Source organism: Anabrus simplex, chromosome 7, assembly GCF_040414725.1.
Source record: "Anabrus simplex isolate iqAnaSimp1 chromosome 7, ASM4041472v1, whole genome shotgun sequence".
Taxonomy (NCBI): domain Eukaryota; kingdom Metazoa; phylum Arthropoda; class Insecta; order Orthoptera; family Tettigoniidae; genus Anabrus; species Anabrus simplex.
This window is the reverse complement of record NC_090271.1, coordinates 343318646-343346495: the sequence shown is the minus strand read 5'-3', so window position 1 is coordinate 343346495 and position 27850 is coordinate 343318646. Positions and strand designations below refer to the sequence as shown.

The following is a 27850-nucleotide window of genomic DNA, read 5'->3' as shown; positions in this document are numbered from 1 at the left end:
CAAGCGAGTTACGCATACTCCTCACATTTTGATAGAAAAAGTCATACATCGATTGCTTTGGTTGGGACCTGGGTTCAGTTGTACATCTCCGGAGAGCGCTAGAATTAGGACAGCTAGTACATAGCTAGATACCTGCGGATGAGCCGGCCTCCCTTGGCCGCGGGCGCACCTTTCACTTTGGTATGGCGACACCAATACCTCTCCCCGACACGCAACTAACAAGCCCATAGCTCCACCTTTCCAGGTCCGCACCTCTCCAATACGACCTTATGGTTACAACACGAGAAGTAGGACCTTGGCGATCGCCAGTTGTCCTTAAACACTCAACACGAGAAGTTAACATCTCAGCGGTCGAAGGGGTAAGTGCTATCATTGAATTAGTTCCACTTGTCAATTCCTTCATTTTCAATACTCAACATTCAATAAATAAGAACTTTTTTCCATTTTACAGACTTTCAACACACACTCGGCTTCTCATTCTTCACAACATCCGCTACAATTTGATCGTTCCCTTTAGACCAGCCTACTTGTTATTCAGTATGTTCTAACAACAACAAATCATGCTAATCGTATCAAACTTCTCCACAAACACCACATATTCAAAGAAAAGGGCCCAATGAAGTAAGCTATACATTTCAATCGTCATTGTTGCTTAAAATATGTAACATGAAGACTACGTCTCATAAGAAGAATTTCAATCACATTTGCATATAAATTTTAGAACACATATCAGTTCCTCGAACTAAGGACTTTAGTTTTAAAAATATTACTAAAATTTATTAGGATCAACCTATTCAATACAATTGAGTTCCTAACGTTAGGATTTACATCTTATTATACTAAAATTTGAAGGGGTATGTTTTGCCCGTTATAAGGGCATCATCAGCATTTTCACAACGTCATCACCTACACAGCCACATACTACAGTTTAATATCACAAGTTTTCAATAAGAAAGTTTCAGTATCATCTTAATTAACCTTTTCTTCAAAATCTAAATCACATTGCTTTTAACCAAATTTCACTCGCAAAATGCTACTGCAACTCAAGATTCAACTTTAGCCATAGACCTTCTAATTATTATGTGGATATGGACTAGTTGTCTATTTTATGAAATATTTTAAATCACCAGTGTAATATCATACCAACATTATTCATTTCTTCACAATTATTTTAAACAAGCTTTAACGGTAAATTGTGAGTTAAGAACTTTAATGTATTGAAAAGGTGGTCGATCAATTATATTGTTATTAATTTAATATAATGTCCAGTGTTCCGATAATGAACTGTGTGTGTGTGTGTGTGTGTGTGTGTGTGTGTGTGTCGTGTCTCACTGATCTGTGAGTGATCCACTCAGCACTGTCTTATGCGAGTCAGCTGAATCGCGTTACTGCAGTTCGATTCACTCGGACAGTTCAATGAATCGATACACTGCTTCGAATCATACATTCGGTGGCCAACACTAGGGCTCAGATCTAGAGAAATAACCCAGCTTTAACATATGATCGCTTTTCCTTCTCCCACTGCCTTGTCTCATTACAGCATCTAACTTTCAACAGGGTTCACTATAGCTTCGGAGTGCATAATAGGAAATGTTTTGTCTGTTAAGGTACTGTAGATGAAACACGAGATGAATGTACAATTTATTTATTTATTTATTTACTATTGTCAGAAGCATACTTAATCATACAGTTAAAAATGAAGTAATAATTAAACTATTTACAAAAATTAACAGACAAAGGAAATTGACCAAATTTACTGCACATCTAGATGGTGTTTTTCTAAAACTGAGCCACACCTAGGGCGTTATCAGCAAGCATTAAATCTTGCTCTGAGCATGAAAATGGGTAGAGAGGACATTGATACATATGGCTCACTGTTTGTTCTTCACCACAGTCGCACTTGCTGTCCTCTGATATGAAGCCGCATTACTTAAGTGACGACTTAGCCCTGCCGACACCAGTTCTTAATCGGTTAAGGGACCTCCAAACACTCCAGTCTTCGCTGTAGCCAGCCGGAAGTTATTCAAGATGCTCCAGCCATTCTTGTTGCTTAGATTTCCACAAGAAAAGTCTTGCCTTATCTGGTGGTCCTTTCAAGGGCTTTGATGTCCAGAGGAAACTTTTCCTGGATTTCAGCCTAGAATGAGATTGTTGGTGACCAAACAGCAGGTGAGCTTCAACGTTCTCAACCTTCAGTCGTTCTTGATCAGCAGCGACTTCTCGCACGACGAATACTTGGAGGTGCAACGCCCGCAAGATAGTATAGCTTCTCAACAGGGGTAGGTTTCAGGCATCCTGTAATTAATCTACAAGCTTCATTTAGGGCAGGGTCCACAGTCTTGGCGTGGGACGATCTATACCACACAGGGGATGCGTATTCTGCAGCAGAATAACAGAGCAAATGCAGTGGTTCTGTGGCTTTTCACCCCAGTTTGTACCTCTCAGCTTCCTCAGAATGTGGTTTCTGCCACTGACTTTTTGTTTGATGTTAGAACAGTGTTTTCTGAAAGTGAGGGAGCAGTCCAGCGTTACCCCTAGGTACTTTAGGGTGAAAATGTTCCCAGGGGGCTCCATTCCAGGAGACATGTAATTTCCTCAATGCCTCTCTGTTCTTGAGGTGAAAGCACAAAGCAGAGATTTTGATGGATTCAGCTTTAGGTGGTTAGCGTTGTAATATGTGCCTTAATTCCTTCAGAGCACTGTCAAAAGCGAGTTCTACCTCTTCAAAAGTTGCACTCTGGCAGGCTAGTGCAAGGTCGTCTGCATATATGGAACTTCTTATTTTGTTAGGGAGTGGTTGGTCATTGGTATAAATATTAAATAGCAATGGAGCCAGTACACTTCTTTGAGGCAATCCATTTTTCTGTGATCCCCATCTGCTTCTTTGTCCTTGAAAGCCAACAAAAAATCTGCGGTTCTGCAACAAGGTTGACATCAATCTGGTAAGTTTTGAATCTTTCGTGAGTGTAAAGATCTTATGTGGTTCACGGTATCATATGCAGCACTGAGCTCAATAAAAGCTACCGCTCTAATTTGTCGATTTTCAAAACCATCCTCAATGTACTGTGTGAGATTGAGAACTTGTGCAACAGCATTCTTGCCTGGTCTAAAGCCTACCTGTTGTGGAAAATAAGGTTTTTGTTGATAGTCTGGATGAGTCTGTTGAGTATCATCCTTTTTTAAATCTTATATGGATGGCACAGGAGAGATATTGGTCTGTAGTTCCTGGGGTCTCTGCTGTCCTTTCCAGGCTTCAGAACAGCAATTACACGTGCTTTGCTCCACAATTTTGGAATCTTGGACAACTCTAGGCATTTATTATAAAACTGTAGCAACCATTCTTTCATGTTTCTTCAATTGAGATTATTGAATTATCTTATCGAATAATGCTACGCTGAAGAGATAGGTCTTCTGCATTAGCTTCCATCCTCTACACACAAACGCTGCAGCTGAACAATTTTATCTTCCGTGTTTCTTGTGTGTGTACTGTGCTTAAATGGTGAACTGTACGTTTGTTTCCTATGCATATTTCGCTCATAGTGAAAGACAAAATGTATAAAACGGGAGGGAGGAATTCAACTGGGTGGAAATGTAGTTGGCAGTTTGATCCATGCCCATGACCTAATCTAACTTAAAAGCTTTTCAGTCTGTTGAACACACTAATTCAAAATATTATGTATAACACAATATACCTGTAAAACAAAATTCACACTATTAAACAAAGAATGACCTGTTTCGTTCTACAAGAACATTCTCAGATTCTATTGAATCAAATCATGAACAAGTATGTAAAATATTGTTTATGTTGCATAAACTAGTCTGCGATTATGAAATGTTGATGTTATGAACAATCAATGAGTGTACAGTATTTGTCCTTTGTCACCTTAATAAATGATGGAAATTTTCCTGTACTTAGCTGGTCTCCTACATTACGTTCAGCAACTGCGTTAGCTCCGGTCTCGGTCTTAGTAGCTATGTGGGGGAGTGAGGAGAAATTTTGTAGGCAATAACTCTGTTTCGTGGAAAGGGGGGGAACTAGGTGGGGTGATGGGAATGTGTGCGAGGGAGGGGGAGAGAGAGAGAGAGGAGGGGCAGGGGGCTGCTTCTCCCATCTTGTAATGTATATCAGTGCATTAGGGAGTAAATTTAAGTCAATGATTCTGATGAAATAAAAATAACTGAATTGACCTTTGCTATGGTCGTCTGACAAGAAGTAGCGTCTATGCAGAAAAGAAGTGCAGGAGCAGGGGATGTAAGCATGGCTGCCGCTATCTCAAATATCAAGGCCTGACGCTAGAATCTGTTCCGCTCTCAGCATCTTGTGAATTGAGGTTGTTGTGAAGTTTAAAAGTGGTAGCGGTAGTGCAAAATGCAAATTTAGATCATTCTGAAGGTTGTGTAATAAAAAATATTGAAGAATTTTATGTTCAACAGAATGTAGTGCCCACATGTAAGAAGTTTTTGCCCGTCTTGAAAAACTGAATTAACTTTCAATGGGGAGTAATGACGTTTCGTTGGAAGAGATACGGGTCGGGAAGGAGGCTTTTAATAGGGATAATACTGTACATTGGAGATATGCCAACCTACAGAAAATGCAGAAATTACGGGAGGACAATTTTTTCCCGCAGGTCTGACATATTTGAGCACCTTCAAATACCACCGGACTGAGCCTGCCAAGTTGGGGTCAGAAGACCAGCGCCTCAACCATATGACCCACTCAGCCCGGCCCTATTGCTAGCTCAGCCACCATGTGCTGTGGTTATGGATAATGCTCCATACCATGAGAAGCAGGCTGACAAACCACCAACAAGGAGATTGCTGAAGACTGAGATGCTGGGCTTTTTTTTCCTATTTGCTTTACGTCGCACCAACACAGATAGGTCTTATGGCGACAATGGGATAGGAAAGACCTAGGAATGGGAAGGAAGCAGCCGTGGCCTTAATTAAGGTACAGCCCCAGCATTTGCCTGGTGTGAAAACGGGAAACCACGGAAAACCATCTTCAGGGCTGCCGCCAGTGGGGTTTGAACCCACTATCTCCCGATTACTGGATAATGGCCGCACTTAAACAACTGCAGCTATCGAGCTCGGTGCTGGACTATTTAAGGAGACACAGCATTACTTGTGACGAGAAAAAATCGTTAACACACACTTTTCTTCCACGTAGAACAAATCCGTCTGAAGGAAAAGGTTTATCGTACTGACATCTTGGCTAGTCACGGACACACAGTGGTCAGTGTGTAACTTAATCCAATTGAGCTTGGCTGGCATCAAGTTGAGGATTATGTGCAATCACACAACACTACTGAGCTGTCATTGAAAAGACTGCAGGAACTGGTCCAGAAAGGTATACAAAGAGTGATTCCAAACGACTGGACAATATTCTGTCGTAAAGGTCACTGAAACAGAAAATACCTACTGGGAAAAAGACGGATTATGGAGGACATCATTGACAGTCTGGTTATAAATCTTGGAGGTGACAGTAGTGAAAGTGACAAGAGTGATTCAGTGATGGTAGTGTCAGTGATGAGAGTGACACCGAATTTATGGCCACATTCGCTGCTGCATTCACCCTACCTGTAAGCCAGATAATTGAGTAGTTTTATAAAAGGATTTTAAATTGTTTAAATTTTAAAATTGTAAGTGCTCTTAAAATCATTATGTCCATGTGTATTTAAATGTTTAAATGATAAAAGTGCTATGTTAAAAATGTTGTCATTTAAATTCCTGCAGTAGAATTCCCTGAATAACACAAATACAATTATGTTCTTGCCAGTGAAACTGTCAGCATGAATATATCTTGGAGCCATGCTAGAGCATAAATCACAAATATTGGTTCATGAATGGGAAAACGAACAATTTAATAATGAACTTGCATCTGCTTCAGAGAGAGCTCATGCTGTCTATCACAACTAATGTTTGTAGCTTAGAGTGTAGTGACCGTTACTCATGCTGTACTTACAAGCTGCCAAGACTTCTCGAGAGATGCTGTGAGCGCGGAGAATGAACACTAATGTGATGCACCCGTAATATTACGAGCAAGACATACATCCAATTATAACTACGTATTACTTGTAATGCTGACATCAGAAATCATTCCAACTCTGCAGTAGACAGGAAGTTGTATGATTTATCCATTGATTCATTCACAAGTTATTACAAATATGACTCTCTGCTTTATCAGCTGTAGTTTGTCCAGTGCGCAAGCTGGCAGAGAGGCCATGTCAGGGATGAGTAAGTAATGTCGTCCACCAGCAAAGAGCACAATCTTGCCAAATCCAAGGTTTTAAGGATGTTATCCACATTAGAATATGAAGATGAATATTCCAATTTTAATGATTTTGATAGTAATGACAAAGATTATAATGAAAGTGCACATGCTGTCCAACAAAAAGAAAAAGAAGCCATACCTATCCACCGATGTTCCAATGACAAGGTTGTGTGTATAGTCCAATCATGTACGATTTTGCATTCTAGGCCTGGTACAGAACGCACCAGCGGCTTAGTATATATTTCAATTATTATTTTCAACAGTTCTTATGCAAGAAATAGCAAATGAAACAAATATTACGAGTATGTTTTAGAGAAAACGCTGCAGAGCTCTAAATCACATTTGCAACAGTGGAAAAGCACTGCTCCAAACACATCCAAAGGAGGCATGCATTTGAAACAAATAGGCTACCTGGATTTTGTAATAATCAGTTTTGGACAGCCCTTGATTAACAGGTCTGGACCATTTTTGATTAAGCAATTTTGTACCAAGATGCACAGGAACTTTTAATGCATTCTCAGAGTTAATCTTGAATTTTTAAAAATCACCATAAACTTTAGATAGATTTTAACTCAAATTGGAACATCGCTGAAGTTATTGTATTCAGTGTAGTTATATATTTGTGACTGAAAGTGGACAGTTAGGACCTTCTGTAACCAACAGAAATGCGTATGGTGGGTTCTTTATTGCTCTTTCATTTTTTTTTAATGTTTGCTTAAATTATGGCCGTTTATGTTGGACAACCTTGAATTTACTAGGCATAGTGTAGTTATATTTTGTGTAAGAAAGTAATCAGCTTAGGACTTTCCACTGTCAGTGTTACAATTTAAAACAAGAGATAAAGATCCTCTCTGGTTATCCCATGTTATTTTTTATGTATATGTATATGTATCCATGTCAATTATTAAAAATAATTCAGCATGGGGCTTTTACAAAAGAGACTATCTCCACTATGAAAAGGTTAAGAGTATCTTGTAAGACATTATTTTTATTACCAGATAATAACTGCTAAAACATCTCAATTGCCGAAGACGTTTCACAAATTTGGAAAATTTACTAAAGATAAGAATGCTGTGTGGAAGTGTTGTTGCTTCATCTCCTATTGTATTTTTGTGGATTAGGTAGTAAATGTATGTTAATGATTGATAAAATAAAGTATGGAAGTGAATTAAATGTAATATTAAGACCATATTTTAATGATAAATAATAACCTAACAAAAAAATCTTGACTAAGACGCTGGATTTCCTATAAATAAGAATACCCTAACCCATATTCCAGACATTTAAGTCAGAGTAACCTCCTGTAGGATCCAAACAATGTAGTCAGAAAATTTAGTAGGGTGAAGAGAGGTGATTGGACTAATTCTATGCTGAGCTGGATAGGTCTGTTCGCTGGATCCAGCCAAAGCACCAAAACTATTTTAAAAAATTAGGTGCAATGACGTCCGCAGCTAAGAAAAGCATGCCGAAAGGGTATGGAGTGAAAAGAGTGAAGCACTTTACAATAACTCCCAACAAAGTGGAGACTTACATGTTGTAAACAGACTAATATCAAGTTTGGATGCTAACCAAAGGCAAAGATGGGCAGAAACTGTAGGAAATATGGACTTCACTCACTCAAGTAGAAAGATATGGAGCCTCCTTAGAAAACTGAGAAAGTGCACCCGTTGTTAAAAACCAGCCAGTGGTGACACCTTATCAAATAGCGCCTCATAATGTTGCAACATCTCGGTACCAGCAGATAAGAAACGCACACGATTCATCAGACGGCAGCTTCAAGCTCTAAAATTAACGCCTAACAAATCCAACTAATCTCGCGCCTTTACATCCGATGAAAGAGATGCCTCACTCAAAGACCTGAAGTCCCGTAAAGCTCCCGGTTTCGAAGGAGTTCACCCAGAATTTCTCATACACATGGGTAAGAATGCCAAGAGATGGCCGGCAGAGTTCTTTAATGGGCATTTTAAACACTGGAGAAATTCCACCACAATTCAAGAAAACAAAGATAATATCTATTCTAAAGCCTGGAAAACTCACCAATAGACCTGAAAGTTATCGATGGATAGCTCTTCTCAGCTGCTGCAAAAAACTGTTTGGGAGGCTTATCTTTAACATAACTACCCCCACAATCTTAGCGCACATTCTTGCAGATCAGGCAGGTTTTAAACCAAGTCACAGCTGTTGCGATCCAGTACTATCGCTCACATCATATATTGAGGCAGGATTCCAAAATAAGCTTAAAACATCTGCTGCATTTATAGACCTCACTAAGCCCTTCGATACTCTCTGGAGAGAAAGTATGATTTACAAGCTTCTCAAAGGCATACCCTGCAGAACAATCTTTCAAGTTATCAACAATATGCTAAGTGACAAGTTCCGTGTGTGGTCAGGCAATAGTAAGAGCACAGAGAGAAAACTCAAGAATGGCTTATGCCAAGGATCAGTTCTGTCCCCTCTGCTGTTCAATCTACACACCTTTGATCTTCCTGAGTCAAATTGCGGGAAATTCTGTTACGCTGATGATATTGCACTAGTTGCAGAACACCGAGATCTCAAGAAAACTGAGGAAATCCTAATAAGGAACCTGTCCACTCCAGAGGTCTATTTCAAGAAATGGAGACAATCCTAGTACAAGTAAAACAGAAGTGTCATGTTGTTAACAAACATTTTCTGTCCATGGTCTTTCAAAACAACAATGTGGCCGTCCTGTGTCCACACCCGTCGGAGCCCAAAGTGATCACGTGCCCTGTTTAAAATAGTTTTTCTGATACCTGTCAGGGATTCTGTCAGTAGAAGGCCAGTAGCTGTGGTTCGTTTTAGCACCCCTAATCGATGGCAACGATCTATATCAGACATAGTTATATCTACATTTAACTTGCCCTTCATCGTGCCAATAACTTTATCATAAATGTTTGTTAGCAGCATGGCACAATGAATAAGCCTTATGTGAGCGACGAGATTGACTGTGAAAATAACAATGAGTGATATATTAGCGTATAATGTTTGTGTATGTGAACGTGATAGTGTGTGCGAGAGTGATTCTGTAAATATTTCTGGAGGTGCATATGAAACAACTAGTGAGTAGTTTGAATTTTTCTGTTGACAATGGCTAACGTAAATGAGTAAATTATTTACACCAAACAGCATGTCCGTGATGTCATTGACCCTATCCCTCTTCATTGTCGACCGCCTTCACTCTTACCTTCCCCTTCACCAACTGTGGCAGGAGACATTCTTAAGGAAAGGTTAGCTCCCCACCAACAATATTTTCAGTGTTGTCACATCAATGCACAATCGCTTCTTTGTCACTTTGACGAAATACAGGCTCTATTTAGAAACAGTAACTTGAATTGTATTTGTGTAACAGAGACATGGTTACAGCAGTCACTCAAATCTGATCTCATTAAACTGAATAACATGATGTTACATCACCTAGATCGTTTAAATCGTGTAGGGGGCGGTTACGCTATATATTGCTGTAGTGACATAAAAAGTAAAATAATTATGAACACAGGATTCATAATCAAAAACTACTGATCGGAGTGGTATACAAGGCGCCAGACATACGACACATATCTGACCTAGAAGTGGCATTATCGAAGTTAACTCCGCTTGTACGAAAACATAATCATTCTTGGTGACTTCAATACTAATCTCCTCGTTACAAGTAATGAATCAACATACTTACAAAACTTATTCCATGGCATGGATTACAATATACTGACACTACACGCGACTAACCACGTTCACACAATAAACCACACGTCTCACACACTGATTGACCTTATTATAACAAACAATCCGCAGAAAGTGGTAAAACATGGACAGCTTGCTGTACCAGGTATTTCAACCCACGATCTCATATACTTATGTTACTCCCTCAAGGCACCAAAGTACAAAACCAGGTACATAATGCGAAGGGACTTCAAGCATTTTAATACTGAGATAATACGAAATGAAGCATATCAATTGCCGTGGAATGACATTCTACTGACTAATGACATTGATGATAAGGTTGACAGACTGAACTCTTTAATATTGGGGCTGTATGACAAACACGCTCCGAAGAAGCAAATTCGAGTTTCTCACCCTTCGTCTCCTTGGCTAACAAATGAAATTAAGTTGGTCATGGCAAATCGTGATGCATGGTATAGGCGATTTAGGCGAACTGAAAGCACTAGTGATTTCGAAAATTACCGCATTCTTCGAAATCAAGTTAAGCAATTAATTCGTATAAGCAAGTATAAATACTGTATATTCAAGAGATAACAAACAGACGAAGTTCAGCACTAATATGGAAACATTTGCATCAGATGGCTATAGGTCGCAGCCTGACCAAGCAGGCACCCAGTATACCACTTGATGATCTAAATTCTAATTTTACGAAAGCAGCATACACTAATAATGATATTACTAACAATAATGACTATGATAATTATCCTAATAATAATAATAATAATCATCTACCAGTTGATGACCTAACAGATGATGATTAGGGAGCGGATTTTTATGTAATTACATATCTTTTTGCGTAAGTTTTAACGCAAGTTACGAAGTTCATTATTCCTATTGTGCATCCCCAAGTGTAAAAACTGAATCTTATTTCACATAAAAACACATATTTTCACATTTTTTTATGTAAATACATATTTTAAGCACATATATATGCAATATTTGTTGATCAATAAAACTTAAAATGCTTCTGTGTTATAAAACAATGCTCATATTTTCATTTTACGATTACGGTATTGTTTTTAACAGTGTATTTAACATAATGTATCTGAATGTTTCAGCTATTTATGGACTTCCCTCCATAAGTTCTAAAACATGCTGGTCATTGGCTACGTTGTTACATTTAGACAGCGATTTGATTTGCTGCACAAGATGTTTCCTTGCATGATGTCATTCCAACTCTTTATGAGTCAGCCCTCTCGGGTTTTGTTTATAGAATATCAGCGAAAGGCAATCACGGAGAGATAAGGTGACGTAATTCCGTTACGACATAGGAGACTCGGAAGAATATTGCCCCACCATTAGGTAGTGGAATTTCATCACTCCTAAGAGTAAGGTTAGCTGTTCGGGTCCATATATCATTCCCGTGGTCGTGTGATTTTGTATGGATTTATAAGAAATATTTCCTTCAGTGTCCGCTGCTATTTTATTGAAACAGTGACTCACCGTAAATGCGTGTGTCGTAACCTGCAAAATAATGCCAAAAGAGAAGTCTAGTACAAGGTCGCGTCTTCAACAATATGTAGTGGAATTTAAAAGCATTTCCACTACCGATGGAAAAGTATTTATTTTGCCAACCGTGTGGTAAAACAGAACGTGCAGATCAACGTTCTCAAGTAATCCAGCATTTGTCTGGAAATAAGCATACTGCGGCTGCTTCGCGTGTGCGTTCGCGACAATTACTAATAGCTGAACCAGCTACTTCAAATGCAGGCCCATCTAAATATTCCCAGTATTATTTAGATGTGTGCAGAGCATTTGTTTGCGCCGACATTCCTCTTGGTAAAATAAATAATCCGGCACTGAGAAATTTCCTAACAAAGTACATTAATTTTGAGCCTCCAGACGAATCCTCATTAAGGAAAAACTATCTCCCAAAATGTTACGAAGAAACTTAACAGAAAATTCGGGCAGTATGTGATAGCGAAAAACTGTGGGTGAGCATTGACGAAACCACTGATTCAAGTGGCAGAAAAGTCAAAAATGTTGTAGTTGGTGTGTTGAAGAATGACAAAACTGCTTGCGAACATTCTTATTTGCTAGCGCGTAAAGAAATGCTTAATGCAAACCATGTCACTGTAGCTAGGTTATTCAATGAAGCCATGCACTTACTTTGGCCAAAAGGGATAAAATACGACCATGTATTGCTTTTCCTTACTGACAGTGCAGCTTACATGAAAAAGGCAGCCGAAGGCCTTTCTGTGAGCTTTCCAAAAATGATACACGTAACTTGCGTTGTTCATGCTCTACACAGGTTATGTGAAACTGTGCGGGCTCAGCATCCTCAAGTGGATAAATTAGTGTCTAATGACAAAAAAAGTCTTTGTAAAAGCACCCTCAAGAATCGATCTCTTTAAAGAGAAAAACCCGGATCTTGCGCTTCCTCCTCTGCCTATTGTTACGCGGTGGGGTACCTGGCTTAGCGCTGTGGTATACTACGCAGACAATTTCGAAAGTTTTGCATCCGTTGTGAACGTGCTTGATAAAAACGACGCGTCGTCAATTGAGATTCTTCAAGAGATACTAAAAGACAGCTCTTTGAAAAATGATTTGGCATTTATATCTGCCAATCTAAGCTTCTTGAGTAAAACTATAGACATACTTGAAAAATCCACTAACCTGTTGTCCGAAACAGTGAAGGAAGTGTGCGCTGTTGAAAATAAATTAGATTCACTCCCGGCTTTGCAGGTACAGGGACTGTTAAAGGTCAAATATCAAAATTTGTTCAGGAAAAACAGAGGATTTCAAACAATGTGCTAAATTTCTAATGTATTAGAGGGTGCTCATGTTGGCGTTATTGTTGGTGACATTCCTCTCTTTAACTATGCTCGTCTGACTTCCTGTGATGTGGAGCGATCGTTTTCGCAGTATAAGGCGTTCTTTAGAGATAATCGGCATGCATTTGTGATGGACAATTTCGAGATGACCTTTGTTGTTCACTGCAATTTTGAGACTACTTCTGGCAACTAATATTCCAGCGTGTGATGGGTGAGTACGAACTGGTACTATTTTTTTAAAGATGATAGGTTGCTTTTGCCATATTTAAACAAAACATTACCTTTAAAAATATAACCATTCATAATATCTACTCTGGCATATCAAAAATTAATATACCACACAGCACGTTTCCATACACAGACATTTTGCCTTAAGGAGCACGTTTGGTAGCACCATATTCTAATACAAAACATTATACTTACTTCTTGAGCGCGACTAGTTATGTGATATTTAAAGGAAAATAATTTCAATTTTTTTATCACATATTTTGAAGTTTTTCAGCACATAAAAAAATATATTTTTCACATTTTTAGCACACAAAAATCCGCTCCCTAATGATGATATTAACGCCATAAATGCTCATTCCCGAGTAAATCAAGTAAAATTCACATTCAAAAAATTTGGTGCGAACAATGTGAAGCGTGTAATTTACTCCCTCAAGTCAGATGCTCCGGGTAATGACGATATCTTTCATAACTATTATTGGTGCAATATTACCTATTCTGACGCATATATTTAATCATTGCCTTGTACAGGGAGTATTTCCAACTGTGTGGAAGGACGGTATCGTCATTCCCATTCCTAAGAAGAATTCTCCTAGTTTACCATCAGATTATCGCCCTATATCCATTCTCCCACCCCTTTCCAAAGTACTAGAACGCTTGATACAAGAACAAGTCCTCACTTACTTGACTAACTACTCACCAATCTGGTTTCAAGAAAGGACACAGCAGAATGACTGCCCTACTGAAAGTAACCGATGATATCAGACACGCAATGGACACTCGACAAGTGACTGTACTGGTTCTATTTGATTTTTCGAGTGTTTTTGATACTGTTGTTCCTCAACTGCTACTTTCAAAATTGGATTCATTAAATTTCAACAAGACAGCAATAAACTTTTTCAGTTCGTACCTCAAAAATCGCCGTCAGTAAAAGTAAATAATAGCAGATATGAGTGGCTTAACAAACCCCTCGGTGTCCCCCAAGGGTCTGTACTTGGACCATTGCTGTTTGCAATTTACTTACACGATGTTGCCAAATCGATTACACATTGCAAATATCATCTTTATGCTGATGATCTCCAGATCTACTACCACTCAAGAACTGACAAAATTCAGAGTGCTGTACAACAAGTTAACGCAGATTTAAGTCTCATAAGTAATTTTGCATTGAGTAACAATTTCAAAATTAATCCTCTTAAAACGCAAGCAATAATCACTGGTACTTCGAAAAACTTGCACATCTTAAAACAATACGAAATTCCTCCTGTAGCACTAAACAATAACATTATTCCATATTGTGAAACAGTTATGAATCATGGTGTGGCTATAAGCGAAACATTGAACTGGTCGCAACATGTGACGAAAGTGTGTCAAAAGATACATCAAAGCCTGCATCCCCTGAAGCGGTTTAAAAATATATTTTCTTGGTCCCTGAAAATAAAGCCCATTCAATCACTTTTGTTTCCAATTCTCGAATACTGTGATACAGTTTTTATTGATATCAATAACGAGCAAGGCATGAGACTGCAATGTGCCCAAAATGCATGCATCAGGTATGCATTTGACATACGACCATATGCCCACGTGTCCCCATACTATAGACAATTATCTTGGTTACGAATGAATGACAGACGTAGACTCCATGCAACTACTTTGGTGTATCAAATGCAATCTGAAAACACTCCTCCTTACCTATCCACCAGATTTTGCTACCTTACTTCCCTACACCTCTTCAATACCCAGTCAGGCTGTACGCTAGAAATTCCTGTGCATCGAACCGCAACCTAGAACAGATCGCCCACGATCAACGCGACGAGCTGGTAGAATGAACTCCCTAATGACATCAGGGAAGCTGAATCTAAGACACACCGAGCTCGATAGCTGAAGTCGCTTAAGTGCGGCCAATATCCAGTATTCGGGAGATAGTAGGTTCGAACCCCACTGTCGGCAGCCCTGAAAATGGTTTTCCGTGGTTTCCCATTTTCACACCAGGCAAATGCTGGGGCTGTACCTTAATTAAGGCCACGGCCGCTTCCTTCCCACTCCTAGCCCTTTCCGTCCCATCGTCGCCATAAGACCTATCTGTGTCGGTGCGACGTAAAGCAACTAGCAAAAAAAAAAAGAATCTAAGACAAAATTTAAAATCCCTTGCCAGCGTCATCTTATAAGCACTTCCAGTCTTTCTTGAGTGTGAATGGGATGCACGAATGAGAGTGAATATGGTTGTTTATTGTAATGTGTTCCTGTTAATACTTTAGTTATACTTTACTCACTTCAGTTAGTTTAGTTAGTGATACTTTAGTTGCTTTAGTTACACTTTAGGTTGTACTCTAGTTATACTTTACTCACTTTAGTTAGTGATACTATAGTTGCTTTAGTTACACTTTAGGTTGTAAAGATTTCATATGTTTATTTTTTTAGGAAAAAATTACACTGTATATACATGAAGTGGTTAAGTGTAAGAAAGGGCCGGGGGTCCTAACTTCGCCACAATAAAGATGCTTTAATAATAATAATAATAATAATAATAATAATAATAATAATAATAATAATAAAGAGAAGTGAAAGAACGATGACATGTCTTACACCTCTTTAAAGAACAATCAGTAAATGTACATGAATAGCTCTCTTAGGAATATCCTGGGAGTCTCCGCAAACTCTTAAGTAAGAATTTCGGGTCATCTAAGCTGCTATATCTTGCATTGAATTTCATACACTTTCTTTCAATATAACATGAGCATGAGATACGGCATGAAGTCTTCATTTCATCCCTATTCAAAACTATCAATAGTTGACCCCTCGCAGCCCAATACTCACTACATTAAGCTGCGAGCGCAATGACTGTCGCTTGTTTGTATCTCGCGGTCTTCTCGCCGAGGACCTGCTCGGGTGATCTAACAATGCTGCCAAACTCTTCAATTTGGAACTAAGACTAGTGCCAAGCAAAGCGATAGCATTCTGTAGGGCAATAGCAGCGCATTCTATGTTGGACAGTGTACAAAAGATTAATTTACTTATATTTCAGATCAGTAAGAAATCGATTGTTCTGGACTGGTTAGGTCCGGCTAGTGACAAAGCGATTGTTCTGGATTGGTTAGGTCCTGCCAGTGACAGAGTGATTGTTCAGGATTGGTCAGGTCCAGTTAGTGACAAAACCATTGAACCGTGACCAAGCAAAAGGGGTCTAGCGGTGTAAGACCTCAGGTTAGGACAGTGAAGCAGCTTTTAGGTCTCTAGAATTCTGTAGGGCGATAGCAGCGCATTCTGGATTAACGTAAGTATTATATTAAATTATTGCTGTTATGTATGGTTCATGTTTGTAGGTTACTGTAGTCACGTCCTGGTTCGTGAACCATGGGCAACGTCTGAGTGGCCTAGTAAGTGGTCCTGAAAGTCGGGATACCAGTTGCTATGGAATGGGAGTGGGCATCTCAGACATATTCTGAGTCATGGCCCTCCTTGTGCTCAGGCGGCTAGGACTATACAATTAACCGGTGCTCCATAACCCGTTAGAGGAGAGATCCTCACTTGGACTATGTGCAAGTAGGGTAGCATCCTGCTTCATGAATTTACCGAGCAGAGAACATTTTATGCAAGCCTCGGACCTATGGGAGTAACGGAGTCCCACTCTCATTTGACCGACGAGGGATTCCCTGGAAACAACTTGGCGAACGAAATGGAATTCATGGGGAGCTATCGATGTTAATGGGGCTTATGGAAAAAATAAAGTAGAACTGGCTGAGTCAGCAAAGAGGATGCATTTGGATGTGCTAGGAGTAAGTGATATTCGGATAAGGGGAGACAACGAGGAAGAGATAGGAGATTATAAAGTGTAATTGACGGGTGTTAGAAAGGGAAGGGCAGAATCTGGGGTAGGGATCTTTATCAGGAATACCATTGCACGCAACATAGTTTCTGTTAGGCATGTAAATGACCGAATGATGTGGGTGGATTTGTCAGTTGGAGGAATTAGGACGAGAATTGTCTCAGTGTATTCACCGTGTGAGGGTGCAGATGAGGATGAAGTTGACAAGTTTTATGAAGCATTGAGTGACACTGTGGTCAGGGCCAACACCAAGGATAGAATAGTGCTAATGGGGGAATTCAATGCGAGGGTTGGGAATAGAACTGAAGGATACAAAAGGGTGATTGGTAAATGCTCGGAAGATATGGAAGCTAATGGGAATGGGAAGCGTTTGCTGGACTTCTGTGCTAGTATGGGTTTAGCTGTTACGAATACATTCTTCAAGCACAAGGCTATTCACCGCTACACGTGGGAGGCTACGGATACCAGATCCATAATAGACTATATCTCAACAGACTTCGAATTCAGGAAATCTATTAGAAATGTACGAGTTTTCCGTGGATTTTTTGAAGATACAGTCCACTATCTGATCTGTAGTGAACTAAGTATCTCTAGGCCTAGGGTAGAGAAAGTGAAATCTGTCTGCAAACGAATAAGGGTAGAAAATCTCCAGGACGAGGAAATTAGAAGTACATGGATATGATTAGTGACAAGTTTCAAACAGTACACAGTAAGCAGGTTCAGGATATAGAAAGTGAATGGGTGGCATACAGGAATGCTGTACTAGAAACAGCAAGGGAATGCCTAGGAAGAACTGTGTGTAAAGATGGGAAAAGGCGAACATCTTGGTGGAATGATGAAGTGAGAGCAGCCTGTAAACTTAAAAAGAAGGCTTATCAGAAATGGCTCCAAACAAGGGCCGAGACAGACAGGGATTGGTACGTAGATGAAAGAAACAAAGCGAAACAAGTAGTTGTTGAATCAAAAAAGAAGTCATGGGAAGATTGTGGTAATAACCTGGAAAGGCTAGGTCAAGCAGCAGAATCTTAGGAAGGGAGGGGAAAAAGGAAATGAACAGTGTTTTGAGTAATTCAGGTAAACTCATAATAGATCCCAGGGAATCACTGGAAAGGTGGAGGGAATATTTTGAACATCTTCTCAATGTAAAAGTAATCATCCTGGTGGTGTTGCGAACAGCCAAGCTCATGGAGAGGAGGAAAATGATGTTGGTGAAATTATGCTTCAGGAAGTGGAAAGGATGGTAAATAAACTCCATTGTCATAAAGCAACAGGAATAGATGAAATTAGACCTGAAATGGTGAAGTATAGTGGGAAGGCAGGGATGAAATGGCTTCAGAGAGTAGTAAAATTAGCATGGAGTGTTGGTAAGGTACCTTCAGATTGGACAAAAGCAGTAATTGCACCTATCTCTAAACAAGGGAACAGGAAGGATTGCAACAACTTTCGAGGTATCTCATTGATTAGTATACCAGGCAAAGCATTTACTGGCATCTTGAAAGGGAGGGTGCGATCAGTCGTTGAGAGGAAGTTGGATGAAACCCAGTGTGGTTTCAGACCACAGAGAGGCTGTCAGGATCAGGTTTTCAGTATGCGCCAGGTAATTGAAAAATGCTACGAGAGGAATAGGCAGTTGTGTTTATGTTTCGTAAATCTAGAGAAAGCATATGACAGGGTACCGAGGGAAAAGATGTTCTCCATACTGGGGGACTATGGAATTAAAGGCAGACTATTAAAATCAAAGGTATTTATGCTGACAATTGGGCTTCAGTGAGAATTGATGGTAGAATGAGTTCTTGGTTCTGGGTACGTAGAGGGGTTAGACAAGGCTGTAATCTTTCACCTTTGCTGTTCGTAGTTTACATAGATCATCTGCTGGAAGGTATAAAATTGCAGGGAGGGATTCAGTTAAGTGGAATGTAGTAAGCAGTCTGGCCTCTGCTGACGACCTGGTCTTATTGGCAGACTGTGCCCAAAGCCTGCAGTGTAATATCTTAGAACTTGAAAATAGGTGCAATGAGTATGGTATGAAAATTAGCCTCTCGAAGACTAAACTGATGTCAGTAGGTAAGAAATTCAACAGAATTGAATGTCAGATTGGTGATACAAAGCTAGAACAGGTCAATAATTTCAAGTATTAAGTTGTGTGTTTTCCCAGGATGGTAATATAGTAAGTGAGAGTAAAGCTAATGCAGTGAGCTCGCAGTTGCGATCAACAGTACTCTGTAAGAAGGAAGTCAGCTCCCAGACGAAACTATCTTTACATCAGTCTGTTTTCAGACCAACATTGCTTTACGGGAGCGAAAGCTGGGTGGACTCAGGATATCTTATTCATAAGTTAGAAGTAACAGACATGAAAGTAGCAAGAATGATTGCTGGTACAAACAGGTGGGAACAATGGCAGGATGGTACTCTGAATGAGGAGATAAAGGCTAAATTAGGAAAGAACTCTATGGATGAAGCTGTACGCATAAACCGGCTTCGGTGGTGGGGTCATGTGAGGCGAATGGAGGAGGATAGGTTACCTAGGAGAATAATGGACTCTGCTATGGAGGGTAAGAGAAGTAGAGGTAGATCAAGACGATGGTTAGACTCGGTTCCTTACGATTTAAAGATAAGAGGTATAGAACTAAATGAGGCCACAACACTAGTTGCAAATAGAGGATTGTGGCGACGTTTAGTAAATTCACAGAGGCTTGCAGACTGAACGCTGAAAGGCATAACAGTCTATAATGATAATGTATGTATTTCGCATTGTTTCCTTTAAAAGGTGTTTTTTCTTTGTGCTTTTATTCAGCAGGGGGTGGTAATGAAATCTAATTAACAGCATTGACGGCAATGATGTTGCATTCTGTTCACTTTGACCAATAGAAATGCAACTACCTACCTAAGCCATGAATGATGGCAGGTGTTGCTCTTTATTAGATTAATAAAAGTAAATATACCTTTGGGGCTGGGATGGTGAAGTCCTGGACATCCCGATGAACACACCTCTCCGCTAAAAGGAATTCCAAATAAGATTTGCATTATTTTCACTTTCTTATAATGTTACAAACTCTGGGCTGCGGAGTGTCAACTTATACCTTCAAAACTAAATAAATGGCCTGATAGTACCTAGCATACAATGGTGCTTCAATTGGTACTTTGCATCAGTATATAGGCTAACCAATCAAAACCTGTGAACATTACGGCGAAGCTATAGCAAGGAGCACTCACGGTTTAGTAATACAAGCGACCGCTAGGTGGCGCACGCCAGTTTTCCTGTCGCACTAGTAGCGCTGAGAGGGAGCGCCAAGAGGAACGACAATGCTGCCAACTGTTGGTTTGATATGACTATACTTTTGTCTTGCTGTGCGTACAGTATGCGCCGCGGCAATAGAAAAGACCCTCTCGAAGGGAATGTGGCCCCAAAGGGGCCACTGTTCTCATGACATAGATTGGCCTCGAGGTGCAAAAATACCTAGAAGCTAATAAATGATCTTTATTTCTTGCGCCGACGCCATTTTCAAACTTCCCGGGCCGCTTCATAATTTGTTTTTTCTGCAAGGGTTGGTAACAAATTCTCGGCCTCATCCTAGGTGTCAGCGACGTCATCCTCTCACTTATGTGAACCAATCACCGTTATAAGCAACGGAGTATGGCGTCTAAAACAGTATTTCTTATTATAAAAGTAAATGTACTTCTAGGGGCGGGCAGGTTGATCCCTGGCAAGCGTATTCAACACATCTCTCTTCCTCGATCATTATAAGGTAAAATTGGAAGCATTTCAAGTAACATTCTAAGTAATAATCCTTGAGTTCCCCTTTCTATACGTTTACTAAAATTACTTTATGGCCAATTACATTTTTAAAAATGAAATAAGTTCAAAAACTTAACCTAAACCATCAGGCTTCCATTTAAAGTGTAATCCACACTGAAATAATGCCAACAGCATGCACTCATAGTAGAGACGTGAGAATGCGCTGTAATTTTCTTTGCAAAGAAAGATTATGCTTCCATGATATGAGCTCAAGTCAGAACATTTCAGAAGTAACCAATGGAAATTTGATGAAGTGTAATGTGAGAGTGTAAATACCATGTGTATATGTTTTAAATAAAAACACCCCCAAATCGTAAAATGAATTGTACTGGTCCATTGACAAGTTTGTTACAGTATTCCCTTGTCTGGAATCAAACGCCAACCAACCATGGCTTAACCTTACTGCACCTTATCACACGCAACAACACAAATAAGATATTACAATTTCAACAAGTAAACTTTTATGAACATAATGATATCCAGTGTCTTTCAACCATATGAGAGACTGGAAAGGTACAAAAATACAATCATGCAATAGCTCTACTGCTACCGTCACTCTTCACGATACCGCACTGCAGATATATATATATAAAGCAACGCACGAATGTGCATGACGTTTTAGGGAGTCAGATCTCCTTACTGTACTCGTTCAATGATCTAATTCAATTTTTGCAGTACGTGAAGTGATATCTTTCACACAGTTTGTCACATAAGTTGCATATGGACTGACTGTTTGGTTCATGGAAGTGTTTTGTTTTACACAGTTTGTGGTAGAATCTGTGAATAGCAAGTCTAATGATGGTGCTTCACATGCTCTGGTTGGGTTTGATCCAGCATCTGTACTATAGAATTAGATCCAGTTTTCTTCTCTTTTGCATTTTCTCTCATTGAGCACATCTTCTGCTGGTCTAGTGGATGGGAGTAGGGATGCCTTTAAGTCTTCGATGAGGAAAATATCGTTGGCTAGTTCGTATATTAGTCTTGATGATGCTTTCAGGAATTTCACTTTCACTGATTCCATTAATTTTATGTCCTCCTTTGTTAGTTGCTGCCAAGTGATTGATATTCCATATGTCAGTATTGGTATGATTTTTGCCTTGAATATTTTTTTAGCCGTTTTCAATGAGAGGTCTGTTAGGTTTCTAATTTCATAGATGGCTTTGATTGCTGCTACTGCTCTGTCTTTGGTGTGTGCACTGAAATTGCATCCTGAAGGTTGCAGTGTAATGCCTAGGTACTTGAAATGGTTTACTAGTTCTAGTTCTTTGTTGTTTAGAACTATGTAGTCCTTTCTAGTAAATCTCCCTCCTTTCCAAAATGTCATTTGCACAGTTTGTGTTTCATTTATATCAAATTACTTCTCTTTTGCCCAGTTCTCTAGTTCGGTGATTGTCCCCTGTAGTGTTCTTGAGTCTGTTGTTCCAACTATCATATCGTCTGCATACATATACATAGGGATGTTTGGGTTTTGTATAGTGCACTTGGTATGTCCGATGTCATAACGTTAAAAGAGTAGAGGGCTCATTGGGTCGCCTTGGAGCACTCCATTGGATTGTCTTATGGTTTTAGAAACTGTGAACATTGTCTTATGGTTTTAGAGACTGTGAACGAGTCATCTATCTGAATTTCGTTATATGCCAGTATGTTCTTGGTGAGAGTCATGAGTGGATTACAAGTGCCTACTGTTTTTTTGTAGTTTTCATAGCATGAATTCTGTTTATTTGATCAAAAGCTTTGCTATAATCTATGATTACGGCCGGAAACTTCCCTTTGGGTATTCTTATACTGCAGATTTTTTTTAAATATAGATGTAGAATAGCAGTTTCACAATTTTCATTCCCTATACTTCAATAGACAATTCAGCACAGCTTCAGACCTCGTACAGAGTTAATTATTAGCAATTTCCAACAGACAAAGCGTCGATTACATGTTGTAGAATATTTTTCGAGGCTTCCAAAACAAATCTACTAGATATGCCCCTTTGTCCATGCCGTGAATGAAATAATTCCTAACTGCGGACTATGTTAAATAACCTGTCTGATACATCAGTGACTAACCATAACAATGCAATTATAAAGAAAATGTAAATAATGTATTATTCAAATATATACTTACTCTTCCCCATCACTGATTACAATTTCCTCGACACTATCATCACCCCCGATATCTAATTCGTTCACTGTGTCCGCCATGTTTACAACTAAGGCAGATACAGGATCGCAGGCTGGGACACGGCCGACACCACACGAATGACGCAAATACGAATGGAGAGCGAGTTCTTTCCTTTTATCTCTAGACCAATAAGCGCTATAAGGTATTACAGTACAGTAACATGGCTGGAAATGTTGAGAAAGTGATGGAAAAGCAATGGTGATGTTTACTTGCATGGTTAGATATATAAATATTGCAATGGATCATACGTTATATCTCGCACATGTTCAGTAATGGTGTCAGAGTAATTTATTGCCAAATTACTTTAATCTGAGGGCAGTATGTAAGTCCTGTGGGCAGATTTATTTATTCTACCGGCAACAAGCTAAAACAGTAGGCGTAAGGAATTCAATTTCAAAGTGCTTTAGTACCATGCCTTTAGTTAGCCGTAGTTTGTTTAGTAGTAATATTGACATGTTATTTCCAGGATTGCAAGAGGCTGAGTAAAATGACTTGTAAGACAGCAGGTGTCGCAAGACCTGTGCTGTACCAAAGTGACAGATACTCCGTCCACCTCTTATCACCAAGTATCAACAAGTGACTGAATTAAGTTGACAATTAAAATGCTTAAGTAGGAGTGATTTAATCCTAGATACCTTCCATGAAAAACAACCTAAGTGTTGTCCAGGGACCAAGCTAACAATTAGCATGGGTAACACTAACAGTTGTTGTAAGTTTAATAACTCTAGTCGCCCAACAAGCAATAAGGATGATGATCGTATTGAAGAAAATTTACCAGAAGGCGAAGAGAGCGTGGGTAATTTACAACATATTAGTGAACGTGAACCTGAGGACTGGGATGCTGACCCATCTCTTCATCCTAAAGCTTGCACAATCTTCTTACAGAGGTCCAAGGCTTCATTAGAAAGTGAGTATTGTGATGATTTCAAGGTGAATAATCCAAACAGGATCATACTTATTCTGTAAAATAGTTCAGTGGTTATTTAGAATTTATTAAACTCTCTATCAAGTGAACAGACATTTATAGGTAGAGGTTACAGTGCCATTCCTTTAAAATATGAATACATACTGAAGAGGTTCATACTTCACGTTCAGTGCAATTAAGGCAAGGTACTTGCATGTAGATTATTTATCATTACATTCTATATGGCATTTAAGAAAAGAAAACCAGGCAGATTACCAGAAGAGCAAAACCTCTACAGAACTGTCTTGTTATTACTTAATAAAGAAAATGTGCACAAATGTGCAAAGACATAAGTTTATAGGTCCCTACTGAACTCATTGTCATTCTTATGCATTCGACAGTGTGATATCAATTACACTTTTCCTCATACACAGTTGTCAGTCGCTATGTCATACAAAATTTATGATGGAACCCATGAAGTACCATCCTTGTGACTACCTGTCATGGTTTTCTTCAGTCCAGTTTTGCTGTATCGTAGCATCTGTGGTGTAGAATTCAAGCCATGTATCATCCCGTTTCATACTCCAGTGGCACATCCGTACCTGGTTCGCATGTTGAAATCATTAAAAAATATATATACAATCCTGAAATAGCAAAGGACAGAGATACTTCCTCGATGCTTGCCTGGGACTAACTCACCCGCCCCCAAAAAATATTCTTATTTATATAGAATGGGAAGCATTTGTTGGACTTCTGTGCTAGTAGCCTATGGGTTTAGCTGTTACGAATACATTCTTCAAGCATAAGGCTATTCACCGCTACACATGGGAGGCTAGGGATACCAGATCCAAAATAGACTATATCTTAACAGACTTTGAATTCAGGAAATCTGTTAGGAATGTACGAGTTTTTCGCGGATTTTTCGATGATACAGACCACTATCTGATCTGTAGTGAACTAAGTATCTCTAGGCCTAGGGTAGAGAAAGTGAAATCTGTCTGCAAACGAATAAGGGTAGAAAATCTCCAGGACCAGGAAATTAGACAGAAGTACATCGATATGATTAGTGAGAAGTTTCGAACAGTAGACAGTAAGCAGGTTCAGGATATAGAAAGTGAATGGGTGGCATACAGGAATGCTGTACTAGAAACAGCAAGGGAATGCCTAGGAAGAACTGTGTGTAAAGATGGGAAAAGGCGAACATCTTGGTGGAATGATGAAGTGAGAGCAGCCTGTAAACGTAAAAAGAAGGCTTATCAGAAATGGCTCCAAACAAGGGCCGAGACAGACAGGGATTGGTACGTAGATGAAAGAAACAGAGCGAAACAAGTAGTTGTTGAATCAAAAAAGAAGTCATGGGAAGATTGTGGTAATAACCTGGAAAGGCTAGGTCAAGCAGCAGGGAAACCTTTCTGGACAGTAATAAAGAATCTTAGGAAGGGAGGGAAAAAGGAAATGAACAGTGTTTAGAGTAATTCAGGTGAACTCATAATAGACCCCAGGGAATCACTGGAGAAGTGGAGGGAATATTTTGAACATCTTCTCAATATAAAAGGAAATCATCATGGTGGTGTTGCAAACAGCCAAGCTCATGGGGAGGAGGAAAATGATGTTGGTGAAATTATGCTTGAGGAAGTGGAAAGGATAGTAAATAAACTCCATTGTCATAAGGCAGCAGGAATAGATGAAATTAGACCTGAAATGGTGAAGTATAGTGGGAAGGCAGGGATGAAATGGCTTCAGAGAGTAGTAAAATTAGCGTTGAGTGTTGGTAAGGTACCTTCAGATTGGACAAAAGCAGTAACTGCACCTCTCTATAAGCAAGGGAACAGGAAGGATTGCAACAACTATCGAGGTATCTCATTGATTAGTATACCAGGCAAAGTATTCACTGGCATCTTGGAAGGGAGGGTACGATCAGTGGTTGAGAGGAAGTTGGATGAAAAACCAGTGTGGTTTCAGACCACAGAGAGGCTGTCAGGATCAGATTTTCAGTATGCGCCAGGTAATTGAAAAATGCTACGAGAGGAATCGGCAGTTGTGTTTGTTTCGTAGATCTAGAGAAAGCATATGACAGGGTACAGAGGGAAAAGATGTTTGCCGTACTGGGGGACTATGGAATTAAAGGTAGATTATTAAAATCAATCAAAATCATTTATGTTAACAATTGGGCTTCAGTGAGAATTGATGGTAGAATGAGTTCTTGGTTCAGGGTACTTGCAGGAGTTAGACAAGGATGTCATCTTTCACCTTTGCTGTTTGTAGTTTACATGGATCATCTGCTGAAAGATATAAAATGGCAGGGAGGGATTCAGTTAGGTGGAAATGTAGTAAGCAGTTTGGCCTATGCTGACGACTTGGTCTTAATGGCAGACTGTGGCGAAAGCCTGCAGTCTAATATCTTGGAACTTGAAAATAGGTGCAATGAGTATGGTATGAAAATTAGCCTCTCGAAGACTAAATTGATGTCAGTAGGTAAGAAATTCAACAGAATTGAATGTCAGATTGGCGATACAAAGCTAGAACAGGTCGATAATTTCAAGTATTTAGGTTGTGTGTTCTCCCAGGATGGTAATATAGTGAGATTGAATCAAGGTGTTGTAAAGCTAATGCAGTGAGCTCGCAGTTGCGATCAGCAGTATTCTGTAAGAAGGAAGTCAGCTCCCAGACGAAACTATCTTTTCATCGGTCTGTTTTCAGACCAACTTTGCTTTACGGGAGCGAAAGCTGGGTGGACTCAAGATATGTTATTCATAAGTTAGAAGTAACAGACATGAAAGTAGCAAGAATGATTGTTGGTACAAACAGGTGGGAACAATGGCAGGAGGGTACTCGGAATGAGGAGATAAAGGCTCATTTAGGAATGAACTCAATGGATGAAGCTGTACGCATAAACCGGCTTTGGTGGTGGGGTCATGTGAGGCGAATGGAGGAGGATATGTTACCTAGGAGAATAATGGACTCCTTTATGGAGGGTAAGAGAAGTAGAGGGAGACCAAGACGACAATGGTTAGACTCGGTTTCTAACGATTTAAAGATAAGAGGTATAGAACTAAATGAGGCCACAAATCGAGGATTGTGGCGACGTTTTGTAAATTCTCAGAGGCTTGCAGACTGAACGCTGAAAGGCATAACAGTCTATAATGATAATGTATGTGTGTATGTATATAGAATTAAAACTGAGTCAGCTTCAAACTACATATTGCCATAATTTTCTTTGTTTCTGGCATTGTTTATATTGTCACCGAAAGAGCTCACATGATGTGACCACTGGGTTACAACCTTCACTGAAAATGGGGTCTGCGGTATTTCAACCAGACATGTCGTTGTTCATTAAAGCATGCGCCAGATAACCCAACTTTATTATAACTCCAGTCTAGATTATCTTTGAAGACCGCTATGACACTATTTGATGTAAAAATACTTCCTGTCCTAACTTATGGTATAGAGATTATTTGGGATAAGTTGACAAAGAACGATCTTAGGACGTTGGAAAGGGTCGAGGCTCGCTATCTATAGACAACTTTGGGAGTATCTAAATACACAAGATCGAGGCTCGTCTACGAACTCGCCGGAGAACCTTTTCAAACGCTGGCAACCAAGAATGAGTTAGCAGGAAAATTTATAATGTCCAATAACGGACCATTTATATTGGTATTGTAAATTTACTCATTCAGGACAAATATTTCAGATTCCCTATGGAAATCAACATCTGAGCCTTTTCAAATTGGGACGCTGAGACTAAAGTTCTCCCTACCATCAGTTATGTGAACGAATGTGATCCACTAAATGTCACTGTAATATTTGTCACAAATGGAAGTCTCAAAATAAAGTCTCAAATCGGAGAGGTAAATTAAGAAATATACCAAATATTTTATTTGTAGAGAATACATACTTTACTGCCTTACAACTATTATTTCTTCTACGTCGCAGCATTCTGTAAGTGTTTTGTTTATCTTACACTGTCGTGTGTGATGTCTTTGCTCACTGAAGTTCTTTGGTGTCATTTTATTGATTTTTCTCATTCGAAGTAATTTGAAGGGCTGTCACCTCATTTGTCACTTCACGGTAGTCATCATCATCATCATCTAGGTATTCTGCCTTATGGCAGGTCTTGTCATGGGATGAACCTCTTACACTGTTGCCT

At 39.4% G+C, this 27850-nt stretch overlaps 2 protein-coding genes across 7 annotated transcripts in view; one reads left to right on the top strand and one right to left on the bottom strand.

Moving 5' to 3' along the window:
• Positions 1–22881, bottom strand: part of Tpr2 (Tetratricopeptide repeat protein 2) — a 346913-nt gene extending 324032 nt beyond the window's left edge. Inside the window, exon 1 of one of the 2 annotated variants that reach the window (XM_067151833.2) lies at positions 22743–22881. In XM_067151833.2, coding sequence (XP_067007934.1) covers positions 22743–22819 — 77 coding nt within the window. In that variant the 5' untranslated portion in view covers positions 22820–22881. The remainder of the gene's footprint in view (positions 1–22742) is intronic. The other variant, XM_067151834.2, reaches the window with a different exon arrangement.
• Positions 22852–27850, top strand: part of CycY (cyclin Y) — an 86657-nt gene continuing 81658 nt past the window's right edge. Inside the window, exons 1-2 of one of the 5 annotated variants that reach the window (XM_067151840.2) lie at positions 22852–22941; positions 23266–23706. In XM_067151840.2, the coding sequence (XP_067007941.1) occupies positions 23487–23706 (220 nt within the window). In that variant the 5' untranslated portion in view covers positions 22852–22941; positions 23266–23486. Of the gene's footprint in view, positions 23178–23265; positions 23707–27850 lie in introns of all 5 variants that reach the window. The other 4 variants (XM_067151837.2, XM_067151839.2, XM_067151838.2 and 1 more) reach the window with 4 other exon arrangements.